Source organism: Pelodiscus sinensis, unplaced genomic scaffold (genome assembly GCF_049634645.1).
Source record: "Pelodiscus sinensis isolate JC-2024 unplaced genomic scaffold, ASM4963464v1 ctg69, whole genome shotgun sequence".
NCBI classification, from domain to species: domain Eukaryota; kingdom Metazoa; phylum Chordata; order Testudines; family Trionychidae; genus Pelodiscus; species Pelodiscus sinensis.
Genome location: NW_027465915.1, coordinates 298,157 through 313,304, shown reverse-complemented (window position 1 = coordinate 313,304; position 15,148 = coordinate 298,157). Strand labels below are relative to the sequence as shown.

General features: G+C 50.9%; 1 protein-coding gene across 1 annotated transcript in view; it reads left to right on the top strand.

The window, feature by feature from the left end:
- The window catches only part of PLXNB1 (plexin B1), a 288,895-nt gene that overhangs the window by 217,926 nt on the left and 55,821 nt on the right, over positions 1 to 15,148 (top strand). Inside the window, exons 16-19 of the mRNA XM_075916670.1 lie at positions 435 to 528; positions 774 to 940; positions 3,151 to 3,302; positions 11,678 to 11,783. Of these exons, the coding sequence (XP_075772785.1) occupies positions 435 to 528; positions 774 to 940; positions 3,151 to 3,302; positions 11,678 to 11,783 (519 nt within the window). The remainder of the gene's footprint in view (positions 1 to 434; positions 529 to 773; positions 941 to 3,150; positions 3,303 to 11,677; positions 11,784 to 15,148) is intronic.

Genomic DNA, 15,148 nt, shown 5'->3' with positions numbered 1-15,148 from the left:
GCCAGCAACATCTCTCTTTAAAACATCCGCAGCTAACAAACTGAATCCCCTTGTTGATGTGTTAATCACCTCCTCCTTACTTAATGATCTCAACCCTTTGGTTCACATGGGCATACTGACCAGGTGCACAGAGAGGTGAGTCTACTTTAGGCTACTTGGTCTGTCACAAGATGTTTCAGTGAAAATAACACATGTAAACATGTAATTCAGCATGTGCTTCTGGAGGTGGCTAGTTGGGCCCACAAATGGCCATGTGCAATTACCCTGCTGGTCTTTGAGAATCAGACCCATTTTCTGTTCATGAAAAAGGAAAGTGACTTGCTGTAATGTGCATGTTACCACTATATGAAACACTGAGGCACTTCTGTTTATTCAGCTATGTAGTGAGTGGTCTTGTGGTCCCTTTGATACCTGACATTCTGGTCTCTTTACAGTATAGTTACTTGGCATCTCAACTTGAATTCAATGCTGTGGTGTTTGTACAGAGAAAACAACACCTCCGAGTGGACAGCGCTGTGGATCTCTATGGTAGGAATGTGACACCTCACCAGCAGAAGAGGGATTTGGGAATGGAACCGGGGTAGTTGGGAAAATTTAGAAGTAGACTGTATTCAGGCTTTCGTAACAATAGTTCTATCACTGGGAAATCAGGGGCAACCCTTAAGCACTGAGTTGTTATTTTGTGTGTTGGTGCCAGACGCTTGGTTGTTGGGGTCATTCTGTGCATTGCTGGGGTTTTCACAGATGCCTTTTTGAATGTCGTTGCTCTGCAGTAACTCTGTATAACTGCTCTATGGGACACGTGGATTGCAGCCGCTGCCAAACGGCTGACTCCAAGTATAACTGTGTGTGGTGTGGAGGGGAGCAGTCCAGCTGCATCTTCCGAGGATCCTGCACAGAAGAGATAGCTGACATATGCCCTGCACCCCTTATTTATTCAGTGAGTAGCCACTCCTCATTTCTATACTGCATTCGAGAGCAATGGGGGTCCACAAAGCAGTCAGGAAACCTCACTGACAGTCCACATAGCAGCAGCGGTTCCCCTTCCACAGGTCAGAGTGAGCGCTGAGGGCACATCTAGAATTTGCATATCTTCTTCCAATCGCATTTTCGAAAGAGGATCTCATGTGGTCCCTTTGATACCCTGACATTCTGGTCTCTTTACAGTATAGTTACTTGAAAATAGTCTGGACACTTTTTTGGGGGGGGGGGACCCTTTTTCGAAAAAACCACTCTTTCTTAAAAAAAAGGAGGTTTACGCGGTTTTTCAAAAAAGTTTTTTCTGAAAAAACCATGTCCAGACTACTTTCACTTTCGAAAGATCCTCTTTCGAAAAGATGATGGGAAGAAGATATGCAAATTCCAGAATATGCTCTTTAGCATACGTAGTCTAGACGTGCCCTGAGCATTCTGAAAGCTTGACACATGGTGCTAGTGTGCAACCAGTCCAGGATTGGCAAACACAACACATTTGCACCTCCTACCAACTGAAACAATATGCAGGCTGCAGCTGGATCCAGGAGCTGGGGCAGAGGTCCAAAAAGTGGGAGTCTAGTGATTGGGCTAGACTAGTATAGTGATAGCTGAGCCTGCCATAATTCAGTGGTGCAAGATGAAGTGAAGGTGCCTAGGGAGGGATGGAAAAGGGCACAGAGATTATTAATAATAAATCTGGTTTATTAAAAAAATAAAAAGTGGTTTTGAGCTGACCCTTGCAGATTAGCATCAAGTAAGTGTCTGCGGCCCTGTATCGCCCTGGCTGTCACCTTGTCCTCTCTCCAATTATCATAGAATCATAAAATACTAGGACTGGAAGGGACCTCGAGAGTCATCGAGTCCCGTCCCCTGTCCTTGTGGCAGGACCAAATACTGTCTAGACCATCCCTGATTATATGCTATCCCCACTTGACGCTCTTGTCTTAGTTTGTCCCACTCACTTTCAAGGGCATGAAATGTCTTTGGATTGTGTTTTTGTGCAGCACTTAGTGCAGGGGGCACTGACCCACTGGGAGAGCTTCGGGACACTACTACAATACCAGCAATAGATAACCACTTACACACTAGCTCCTCCTCCCCAGAGCCCCCAAGAAGCAGTAGTGGAACAGTGAGTAGGCAAAGGATGAGAGAGGCATTCATTGGAATTGTATCTTTGTGGAGATCAGTGATAAGAGCCAAGTGTGGGAAGGAGGAGGGCCTGGATCCTAGGCCTCTCATCTATAGCGCTTTATTCCTGCTGGAATTCTGCACCACTGCACAATGCAGAATTAGGCTGTGCCTAGACTACATGGCTCCATCGACGGAGCCATGTAGATTAGGGTTGTAGGCAAAGGGAAATGAAGTGGCGATTTAAATAATCGCGGTTTCATTTAAATTTACATGGCTGCCGTGCTGAGCTGACAAACAGCTGATCAGCTGTTTGTCGACTCAGCGCGCCAGTCTGGACGCTCCCCTGCCGACATCAAAGCCCTTTGTCGGCAGCCCCGTTATTCCTCGTGGGATGAGGTTTACTGGGGCTGTGACAAAGGGCTTTGATGTCGGCAGGGGAGCGTCCAGACTGGCGCGCTGAGTCGACAAACAGCTGATCAGCTGTTTGTCGGCTCAGCGCGGCAGCCATGTAAATTTAAATGAAGCGGCGATTATTTAAATCGCCGCTTCATTTCCCTTTGGCCAGTAAACAAATCTACATGGCTCCGTCGACGGAGCCATGTAGTGTAGACGTACCCTTGGTGTAGAATTCATATTCCCTACAGAATTTTGTTTTCACACAGAATTTGTGATTTCCTCCCCCCACCTCCCACCCCCAGCTGCTCCCATCTGCTATCAGCCCTGGGTGTGTGGGGCTTCCATTAATTACATTGTATTATTTTAACAAATAAAATGTGCTGAATTTTACAGATTTTAAAAATATTGTGCACAGGATTCTTAATTTGTTGGTGCAGAATTCCCTGAGGAGTAGTCTTTCTTTCTTGTGATGTTAGAGGAGGTACTCTATAGCAAGAGAATCAAACACATGTCTTGGCCACCAAAAAGAGTTTCCTATCTCCAGCCCAGGTAGGGAACAGAGCTTGGGCTGTTTTGTGTATGGCGCCATGTGAGGCTGCTATTATCTGAGCTGCTATGAAATGAACACTTGCTTGGGTATCTTTGCAGGTTTATCCCCTCTCTGGACCAGTTGAAGGTGGCACTAGACTCACTATTGCTGGCTCAAACCTTGGCCAGAAACATCAAGACATTGCAGAAACTGTTACGGTTGCAGGAATTCCTTGTGCTGTAGATGCTCAAGAATATGAAATCTCCAGCAGGTAGAGTATTGTGAAATTCCCCCAGGGAATGAAACATCAGGTTTCCCACTGGGCAACTCACATCAGAATGGGGTGATTTCCCACCCCTGCTCTAGCCACTGTAACTGGAATCGAAACCTTTTGCCCTGAGCACTGAGCTGCCTTTTGCCCCTTCCCAAGGGCAGTGACGCTCACGTGCAGCAATTTTTCCCACCTTCTTACCACTCGGGCATTGAATTTGAACGGAAGCTAAGTTTAATTTTCAAGAGCCTAGCCACTAGCATTCTTCATTCCCAACAAAAACAACGAATGTGATACAATCTTGATAAATATATCAGGTTAGAAAAAAAAACCCTGTGAAAAACAGGAGGGGATTAGAGGGAAATATTCAATAAAAGGCAAAATGCCTTTCTTGGCATCAGCTGAATTTTAGGAGGCAGAGAAGCTAAGACCGGTGTGAATGGGAAGTGAGCTTGTCTGTAGCAAAGCCCTTCATCGCCTGACGAGCTGAGATGAACTGCCTTTGGGCAGGGGGCTGGACTCGATGATCTCCTTAGGTCTCTTCCAGCCCTAGGATTCTATGAGGCACTGGGATTCCTTATGGAAGAGGGTGCCAGGGTACAGCCTGACTGGATGAGTTTTCAAGAAATCTTCTGAGGTGCAGCCAGGGCCTACTTCTAAGGGCTTTGAAGACCTGTAAGCCCAAGGTTAATCCATCACTTTACAGGCATCAGAGATAAAAGACCTCTGAGGAGGTTTAAGTTTGGTCACGTGCTCAAACCAGCGAGCAGATCATGCTGCCCATTCTGAACAATCTGTCATTGCAAGAGGAGTGCTGTGCCTGCTACATGCAATTGCAGTAACTGAGCCATGTGACCTCAAGCTCACTTGCAAGGTAACCACATGATAGAAAAGGGTGTTGCTTGTACAAGTTTCAAAACTGAAACTTGTCTCCTATGCCACAGCCAACAGGTAGCTTAATATGGGAATAGTGTTGATGAAGGGGACACCGTGAGCCTTATTCCAGCTCACAACCTCCAAATAATGACCAGCAAAACCAGGGTGAAATTGAGGCAGCTTTTAGATGGCAAAATCTTATCAGCCAGAGATAGCCAAATTGTTCTCTAGTGAGCCCTGGTGGGCCCCAGATGACTTGCTGGTGGCCAGCAAAGGGTTGCACAGCACATGATACTGGCTCCTGGTCCTTGGGTCAAGGCTCTTTGCCACAAACTAGAATCTAAACACTTCTAGAGACATCTTTAAAGAAGGAGGAGGCAGGGAAACAACATCTGTCTTGAGAGGCTGGAGCCAGAAATGGGATAGGAATGTCCATGAGCGAGTCGGGTTGTCAGACAATATGTCTAGGGGTCCAGGAAGGGGCTGTAAGAATGTGGCAGGGGCACAGGGCTGATTGGCAGCACAAGGCAGGGAGCCAGGAGAAAGAAACCAAAGGGATGGCAGCAAACACAGGAGGAGGGCATAGGAGTAGGCACATGGGCAGTGGAGCGGGAAGAACGGAATGGGAGGTAGAGCAAAGAGCAAAGCAGAATGTCTGATGAACCTTTATAAACTTAAAAAACAACCAATAGTCTGGTAGCACTTCACAGACTGACAAAATATGTAGATGGGACCACGAGCATTCGGATCATGAACCTCTGATAGTGACAAGGACTTTTACAGCTGCATTGCTCCTGTCCCGCGTCATCAGCTCCCTCACCGCGGGAGTCGAGTGAGGTCCTTTGGAAAGTGGCTGTGGGGACACTGCTGTCAGCCGTTGTTTCAGCACCAGTCCAAGGGCTCGCAGCAGGAAGAGGACTTGCTGCTTAGGAGTGAACAGATGAGTCTATGCAGCAGGTAGTGGTGTCTTGCTAAGAGGCCTCAGACTCAGACTGGGGACTGTAGCATGGTGGCTCCCCTGCCATTGCTTCTTGTGCATCCCACCTCGTATTTCTCCTTCATCTGGGCTCCTGAAGGGCTCACCCAGCCTTCAGTGACCCTTTACGTTCAGTGTTTTAATTTCCCCAGCTCTCCTGAGGCCGGTTACAGAGTCTGTCACAAGGACAGAACTCAGAAGTCCAAAGCAAGCCGAGTTTTTAGTTCCTCTTCCCTTCATTGAGCTCCCACTCGCAGGCTTTGTCTGGCTAGGGCTCTGTAGCAGCCACACTTGCACCTTATAGCTGCTCCTTCCACCAGCTTCCCCAGTTTTACCACCAGGCTTCCTGCCTCTGGCACTCACCTATTCGCTCTACTGCATGCTTCCCAGCAGCTTCCTGCTGCTCTTTATATTGGAATCCCTGCTTCACTGCAGATGGGGTTCATCTTATAATTAGGGCTGGCTTAGCCTCAGGCTCTCCAGTCCACAGGAAAGCTGTCCTGTAGAGGGATCCAATAAAACCTGGAGGGCCGCTGGTGGGGAGTATCAGGACGGCTGTGCTCCCTAGCTGGAGGCATTGGCACCCTGATACCCCTTTTTAGAAAAGCCACTCAAACTCATGTACCAGCAAGGCCAGGTCCTTGGGCAGCTAGAATAGTTTTGCCCTCTTCCGGAGCAGTCAGGAACCATCAGACAAGGTAAGGCTTGCTTGTTTCATCTAAGGGGGAACCTGCTTTGGAAGATTTGCTCCACAGGCCCTGGTCCGCCATTATATCAGACCATTGGGTCCTCAAAATTGTAACATCAGGATACACTATCCCATTTACAACATTACCTCCTGCCTCTCCACCTTCCCTGTTCCTCTTCAGGGATCCGTCTCATGGAGACTTGTTCTAAGAGGCGGTCTATCACCTCCTCACCATCAGAGCAGTAGAGATGGTACCGAGGAGTTCAGAGGCAGAGGCTTTTACTCCCGCTATTTTCTCCCAGCAAAGAAGATGGGAGGTTGGAGGCCTATTCTAGACCTCCGCAGATTGAATTGATACTGTTGAAAACAACGATACAAAATAGTGACCGTCCGTAATCCCATTGTTAGAGAAAGGAAACTGGTTTGCAGCCCTAGACCTGCAAGATGCCTATTTTCATATTACTACACATCCTGCGCACAGATAAATCCTCTGCTTCCTGGTGGGATCAGACCACTATCAGTACCGGGTGCTGCCTTTCGGCCTCTTCTCTGCACCCAGTGTGTTCTCAAAAACACTTGCCGTGGTTGTGGCCTACGTGCGCTGACAAGCCATTATTATCTTTCCTTACCTGGATGATTGCCTGATAAAAGGTCCATCTGCTGCAGATACACTCCGTATGATACTAATAACCAGACAAACATTCAAGCTTCTTCTCAGGAAGACACCTGAGCTCTCGTGGAATGCACCGTAACGGGTGGGGCTGGAACCCGCACTAGCTCGTAGCGCACTTTGATACAATCTGTGATCCAGGATGAAATACGCTGGGCCGACACTGGCTGGCCCTTCATCCTGTCCGCTATAGAGATAAACAATTGCAGGGACTCACAGAAGGGCTTGGGCCTCTCTAAATAAAAGGCTAAAGCACATCTAAGCTCAAGGGTGTGAAAAGCCTGTTCTGTCCTGGAGCTATGAGGCTTAGGGTAAAAAACGGAGAAAAATATCCTGGTGAACATGGACGTAAGAAACCACCGTGGGCCAAAAGGCAGGCGGGGGCGCAGCCAGACCTTACCCTTAAAAAGACTGCACATGGGAGTTCCACCACTAGGGACCTGAGCTCTGACACTCATCTGACCAGAGTAACGACCACCAGGAAGGACAGCTTCCAGGAAAGGTGCAGAAGGGAACACGTAGCCAACGGCTCAGAAGGGGAGAGGGGAGGGCATAAGCCTTGAGAGCCAGATTTAGTTCCCAAGAGGGCAAGGGCTCGTGCACCTGAGGGTAGACCCTGTCCAAGCCCTTAAGAAACCAGTGCACCATGGGGGTCCGAGAAAATGGTCCTACCCCCCGAAGTGAAGTGGAAAGCTGAGACGGCTGCCAGGTACACTCGGACAGAGGAAGGAGGCAGGCCCTGAAGCCTGAGCCCCAAGAGGTAATCCAGGACAGCTGGCGCAGGGGCCTCTCTAGGGGAGCACAGACCTGACCAGATTACGATGCCCTTCACCTAACAGCATGGCTCATTGTTGGTGGCCTTAATGGCAATACCACCGTATGCCACGTTTAATAAATACAGCGTCATATTGCGCCCACACCTCTCATAGAATCCTAGGACTGGAAGGGACCTCGAGAGGTCATCGAGTCCAGCCCCCCGCCCTCAAGGCAGGACCAAGCTCCGTCTACACCATCCCTAAAGCTTGTTCCTCCTAAATGAACCCGTCATCCTCCCCTCCTTCCACCCTAAGCCACACTCAGCTCGGCGTGAGGCTGTGCTTCGATCCCTTGACGTGCGCAGAGCACTTGCTTTCTATATAGACAGAACCTGACCTTTTTGCAAATTGGAGCAACTGCTAATCGTGGTGGTGGAACACTCCAAAGGGGAACCTCTCTCATTGCAACACATTTCCAGCCTTGTAGTTTCCTGCATAATGAAGTGCTACGCCATACGGACTAAACCACTTCTGGAAGCACCTGTAGCACACTCTGCGAGAGCTCCTTGGCTTTCCTTCAGGGGGTCCCCCTCAGAGACGTTTGCTGAATGGTTACATGGTCCACCAGTGATACCTTTCTGAAGCATTAGCCTATCTCTGAGTCCAGCTAAGGATTCTTCTGTGGCCTCTGCAGTGCTATTGACTGTGATCAAGTCATGATTCCAAGGGCCGCCTTCCATGTGCTTTTGAATACAGCCACACAGTCACCAACAGTGGAGCACCCATGGGGACATCACTGGAAGAAGAGGGACTTACCTATGCAGTAATGACCAGGGCTCGACAAATGCGCTCGCCCATGGCGAGTAGATTATTCCAGCTGGCAAGTGCAGGGGCGGACTGGCCCGGTGGGCTGTTGTGACGGACTGGCCAAAGCCCGCACTACAGGCGGCGCGCCCCATCCGATCATCCGGCCGGCAGAGGAGCACAGCGCCACTGGGAAGAGGGAAGTGTGGTGATTCTTCCCACCGGGCTGCCTGCGTGCAGCTCCGGCGTGAGGAGGCGGGGCGGGATGCCAGGACGCCGGCGTGACCTGGCCCTGCTGACTGTAAAGGGCCGCGGCAGCTTGGCTCTGGCCACATGTCCTTGGGAGCTGGCTGTGGCGCGCGGCACAGCCAGGGCCCGCCCCGCCGGCTCCAGTCCTGCCACGGCCCCAGCCCCCCTTTGTCTCCACGCCGCCCGTTCCCCACGCCTCCCCTGCACCCCAAACCCCCTGTTCTCCCTCTTCCCTGCGACTCTTTGGCTCTGCGCCGCCCTTACACCCTGCTCTCCCGATTCCTGCCCCCCCAGCTCTGTGCTGCCCAGTCCCTGCACTGCCCCTAGACCCCAACCCCTCTGCCCCTCTTGTTCCCCGCGTCCCATTCTCTGTGCCTCCACTGTACCCACGCTGGACGCTGCAGAGCTCCAACCCACTGAAGCCTGGATTTGGTCGCCCGGACCCTGCTGGGACGACACCGCCCTCGACTCCCTGACTGACCTGTCGGAGGTACAGGTACTTGCAAAGGGGGAGACGAGGAGTGGCCTAGGGGGTAGCATGGGCTGAGAGCAGCCCTAGGCCAGCACGTTGCGGGCTGGAGCCCCTGCTGAGCCAGTAGCAGCTGCACTGCTGCGTCCAGGGCCCCTGGGCCGGGGAGCAGTGGAGTGGGTGGGCCTGCGCCCCCCTGCCACCTATTGACTGGGTGGCAGTCTCCCCCTCGCCACTGCTGCAGGTGCGCTACCTGCCCAGCTCCTGAACTAGGAGCTTCTACTAACCGGTGTGTTTGTTTGCGGCCACACCTTGCACCAGGGCCCGGGCTCAGCTTATTGTATTTATCACCCCGCCCTGCATCAGGGTCCCGGGCTCTGCTTAATGTGTTTGCCACCTCGCCCTGCTCGAGGGCCTGGGCCTATGGACTGTATTTGTCGCCCCGCCCTGCTCGAGGGCCTGGGCCTATGGACTGTATTTGTCGCCCCGCCCTGCTCGAGGGCCTGGGCCTATGGACTGTATTTGTCGCCCCGCCCTGCTCGAGGGCCTGGGCCTATGGACTGTATTTGTCGCCCCGCCCTGCTCGAGGGCCTGGGCCTATGGACTGTATTTGTCGCCCCGCCCTGCTCGAGGGCCTGGGCCTATGGACTGTATTTGTCGCCCCGCCCTGCTCGAGGGCCTGGGCCTATGGACTGTATTTGTCGCCCCGCCCTGCTCGAGGGCCTGGGCCTATGGACTGTATTTGTCGCCCCGCCCTGCTCGAGGGCCTGGGCCTATGGACTGTATTTGTCGCCCCGCCCTGCTCGAGGGCCTGGGCCTATGGACTGTATTTGTCGCCCCGCCCTGCTCGAGGGCCTGGGCCTATGGACTGTATTTGTCGCCCCGCCCTGCTCGAGGGCCTGGGCCTATGGACTGTATTTGTCGCTCCGCCCTGCTCGAGGGCCCAGACTTACCTACGGTGCTTTGGTGCTGGCCGGATGTCAGGCTGGATCTTTTAAAGGGGCAGGACTAGAACTATTGCCCTGCCCAGAACTGTGAGCTGATAGACTTGCGTATATGGTGAACTTCTTCCCCTGCGGCCCGGACCTGAAGCAAGACCGGGCACGCGAACTATTGCCTCTCACCCCGACCTGAAGCAAGGCCGGTTATAGACTCACTGACTTAGACTATTTTAAGGCACGGTAGCACAGTGGGGCGGACCGGCCGCCCACTGCATCAGAGGCGGAAGAACCGCCTCCCGAAGGCCTACCGACCTACAACCCACCAGCCCCCGGAAGGGGGGAAGCGTAGAGGCTGTTGTGGGCACTGCCGGAGGGCAGTGTCCCGAAAAGGATCCCGCCACCTGCCGTCTGAGCTAATTCCCAGCACCGATGGCTGGTGGCGCTGTGGCGGTGCATGTACCCCGCTACAACCAGTCATCCACAAGATCTTTCTCAAGATCTGTGGGACAATACCGGGTAATTCTATTAGCATCAGCATAGCCTTGCCATCATTGGTACACTGCATTCCTGGAGCTACCAGGGGGCACTCCAATAGCATTGGGTTAGAGCTGGGGGTGTCTGGCTCTGCGGGAGGGGGAAGGGCATTGGATTTGGGGGGGCTGGAAGTGCCTGGCTCTGGAGGAGGGGTGGGTGCATTTGGTTAGAGAGGGGGCCTGGGGGTACTTTACTTTATAAAAAGATGGAGAAACACTGCTATAGGAGACCCCAATGAGGGGCAATGTGAACTAGGACATGAATCCTGGGGACCCTTACAAGCAATTAGTTGTGTCTGCCCAGCCCTGTGGAGAGTCAGCGCCTCCAGAACCTCTCCTGCACTTTTGCTGGTCACTTGATGGCACTGAGAGCCTACGATAGGTTAAAGAAGAACTTTTACTGGCCAGGGACACAGACCTACGTGGGAGACTATTGTAGATTCTGTGACTCAAAAAAGAAAAAAGCCTGCAGGACTCAAAGTCCTTGTGCACCTCTTGCCTGGGATGCAGAAATTATTTTATAGGGTAGAAATGGACACTGTGGACCCTATGTCACATCCTACCCACTGGATAAAAAATAGGAGCTGTGAGTTTTTCTGAAGGAGCTGCTGTAACTAACAGAGACTAACTCTCTGACAAAGCCGATTTCACTATTTTTAGCAGAGGGAGATTTTATCAGATTGGGAGTCAAATTCTATGTCCCAGCTGCTCAGTGAGTTATGGACATTTTGTGGAGCACTGAGACAAGTGCTTGGTTGGGACACTGCAATCAATGTTGGGAATGTATGCGAAGGAGAGCAAGTGCTGGATATGAAATGTCACCCTCTTCGCTCATAGGGTGGCTGTCTAGGACTGGATTGCAGCACAAAGGATCTTCCCAGGAAAAGTCAGAGGGTTCTTTAGTAAGGGGACTGCACAAGTGTTTCGTACTTTCATTTGTGTGTAACTATTTGTCCTTATCCCTTGTATTTTCCCTCATTTTAAACCTGTCTCCTTTGTTTTTCATCTAAACCAATCCAGCTTTTTTTAATTGGCGTGATTGTTAACTCAAGTGAAGGCAACAAGCTGCTATGCTTGTATCTCTTTAAGGGACCCACAAACCTTAGTCCAGCAAAGGACTGCACATTTCAGGGCCGTGGTTTGGGTGAAATTGAGAACGGGGTGTGTGTTGATGTCGGTTGGTGAGTGGTACTCTAGGCTGATGGAGATTAGCATGTGTCTGTAGTAAACAGGCAGGCTGCCGCACTGCTCAGCACATTAGCAGTGCATGCGTGGGTGCTGGCCAGTAGCTTTAGCAGCAGAGCAGGTGAAGGCACTCGGGGTACAGAGCAAGCAGAGACCCCACCTCTCACTGCTCTGCATTGCACTCCAAAAGGTGTCCCCTGCCACAACATGGTTCTCTGATTCCCTGCAGTATCGTCTGCCTCACGGGTGCGAGCTGGGTGGAGAGGTCTGGTCACGTCGCTGTGGAAGTACCTGGAGGAGGACATGGACTTTCTGGACACACCTTTGCCTATCAGGTAACATCTCAGTTCAAACCTCTCTCACGTGGCTCCTACAGACCCCACAACTGCATTTCTGTGCTGTCTCCATAGCATCTTGTGGAGAGGGGGCACAGTGTAGGGCGGGGGGGGAACCATTTTTGGGTTGGGGCTGCTGAGCCACAGAAAAATCAGTCGGGGGCTGTACACAAGTGAGAAGCGACGGGGGAGGGCTGGAGCCAGTGTAGGCTCTCCAATGCTGGGGGGGGAGGCTGAGTTTCGGGGGCCCACCTCTAAGCAAGCTGGACGCCGCGTCCAGGCCTGCGGTTTCCACCCCTGGGATGGGGCATAGAATCCGAAAAATGGAGGTGTGGAAGGGATCTCAGGAATTCACGTCCAGTGCCCTAGATTTTGGTGGGACCAGGTCAGCCTAGATCATCCCTAATGGCTGTTGGTCAAACTTATTTGTAAAAGCTGCAATGATGGGGAGCCTGCCTTGGAAGCCTATTCCAGAGCTTCACTACCCTACAGGTCATGCATGGGGAACCTCAGACTTGCCTGGATCCAGCCCCCAAGGCTTACGGCCCCTCCCACCCACCCACATTGGGGAACCTGTGCTGGTGCTCCAGCCCTCCTGCTGCCCCGCCATTGGGCTGGAGCACACAAAAACTGCTAGGTTGCCCCCCCCCCCCCCCCCCCCAAGCTCTGGTGTGCGAGAGGAATGTGAGGAGGGTCTTTCTCCTTCTCAGTCGGGGCCATGTCAGTGAGGAATTTTTTTTTTTTTTTTTTTTTTTTTTGCTGCTTCTCACCTGTGTGCAGCCCTAGATGGATTTTTCTGTGGGTCCACAGCGCTGACTCAAAAAAGGTTTCCCCAGCCCTGTTATAGGTAGAAACATTGTCTTACTAGCTAACTTAAACTGTCCTTGCTGCCAGTTAAGCCTGTTACTTGTCATACCTCAGTGGGCCTGGAGAACAATTGATTGCCAGCCTCTTCATATTGACCCTTAACATATTGAAAGATGGTATCAGTTTACCCCTCAGTTTTCTTTTCTCAAGACTAAACATACCCAGTGTCAGTATTTAACCTGTCCCCACAGGTCAGGCTTTGTAGCCTTTTATCATGATTGTTGCTCTCCTCTAGACTTTCTTCAGTTTGTCCACATTTCTCTTAAATTGTGGTGCCCAGAACTAGGCACAGTGCTCCAGCTGGGGCCTCCATAGTGCTGAGTAGAGAAGGAGAGCTGTCTTCTTGCCTTACGTGCACCACTCTCATTAATACCCTGCAGAATTAATCAGCCTTTTCTGCAGCTACATCACATTGCTAACTCGTATTCAATGTGTGGCCTGTCCCCTCGGGCCCCCAAATCCTTTTCAGTAGTGCTATCAGCGAGCCAGTTACTCCCAGTTGTATAACTCCCTTTTCTTTCTTTGTCTTCCTAAGTCAAGTACTTTGCACTTGTCTTCGTTTCTTTTCATCCTGCTGAATTCAGTCCAATTTTGTCAAGAGCGTTTTGAATTTTAAACCTGTCCTCCTTGCTATCCTCCCAGCTTTGTGTCATCTGCTCATTTTATAAGTATGTGCTCCACCTGTTATCCAAGTCATTATTGTAACTACTGAATAGTACCAGATCCAAGACTGACCCCATTAGATACACCCTCCCAATTTGACAGCAAACCATTGATAATTACTCCGTTATCAATTGTTGTTTTTTAAGTTTACTCAGTTAATTGTTCTTCTTCCTCACTAACGAGGGGACCTATACTTTCAGTACAGGTCAGCACAGCTTTGGGAGCTGCTTCATTGTAGTAGCTAGAAGTCTGGTATTATTGAGCTTGGAGGCAACAACTGAAGTGAGGCAGAAATATACTTTATCCCATTACAAGTGAGTTTAATGTAAGAGTGAGTAAGGTGCTGGCTGGGTGAATGGTGATGGATGAGTAACAGAGGTGAGAGTTAGTTGCAATAAACAAATCTTCCCTCAGAGCCTGGGAATAAAATGTAGTAAAATCTCATGCCATGGACAGGTTTGCCATATGAGGAGAGATTAATAAGACTGAATTTTTAAGCTTGGAAAAGAGCTGACTAAGGGGGTGGGGGTGTAAGGGAGTGAGAGGAGGGCATGGCAGTGTTGTAGCTAAACAAAGCCTTTTTGCGCAACTAGCTGCACCCTGTTTTACCTGCAGCTAATGCCAGGCCTGGAGGGGGTATAAAAGGAAGGAGCCATGGCTCAGTTAGGTGCTGACTAGTGAAGAGACAGGAGCTGGTTCTGCTCTCTGCAGGACCTGAGCCAGAGCCTTCTACTGGGTCAGCCACAGGAGCACGTAAGCCTCCAACCCTTCCCCCTAGTGCAAAGGGGGAGAACCTACGAGGAGCCCTTACTGAGGAGGGGGAACTTGGACTCTTGGAGCCACGCCCAAAACTTAAGAACTAGACTCAGATAAGAGGGTGGAATTCCGGGGCCCTAGCAACAGGGGCCTATGCCCTTTGGCCATCAGCTAACTCTGGGTCCTAACCATTATGCCACCCTGCTGCCCGGGAGACCCGGCCACAGGGGGTTGTGAAAGATAAATTCCTGGAGATTAGTGTGCAGCAATGGCTATTAGCCCTGATGGCAGAGATGGTGACCCTAGGCTCTGTATGAAGTTGGGAATGTGCGATGGGAGAGATACTTGATGATTCCCCGGTTCTATTCATTCCGTCTGGGGCATCTGGTATTGGCTACTGTTGTAAGACAAGACACTGGGCGAGATGGACCTTTGGTCTGGTCCAGTCTCATGTTCTTAATTTAGTGATAGCAAGGCCAGGGAGGTTTCATCAGATTTGTAAAAATCTACAGAATCATAATTTAAATGCTGTCACCCTCTGTGACGGGGCCGTGACAGAGGGGTCTCACTGCCCTTCTAGCTCCAGGTCTATTAGTTGGTGGAAATTTTGAAACTGCCATGACATGGTCAGGTTGGGTTGAAAGCCCTTTCCCCTTGAACAAAGCGATGACAGGCTTAGAATGATTCTGTAGATATAGACCTGGGAGATTATTTTTAAAACAATGATTTTTTAAATTATAATGTAGTGCAAGAATGCACTGCTTACCCAAAAAAGACACCGGTCTTTGGTAATGCTTGGGAAGCGACCCTTGATATGTAGGCCAGAAAACATGTATTCTTCTTGAGGTGTTTCTAATGTCCATTGAACGTTAGGTGTGTGCACACTGTGTGCATCGTCATTGCAGATGTTTCCCTGAACGGTACCCACTGGGCAGGCTTTGGTGCCTCTGTGTGCCGGGAGAGGGGGCACTGCTGGCTCCACACTCTGCTCCATCTTATCACCAGTGATGGTTGCTGGAACAACTCCTCTTGCTTCAGCAAGGTGCTTTTCAGGGTTTCTCTTCAGGTGGGTTGTCTGT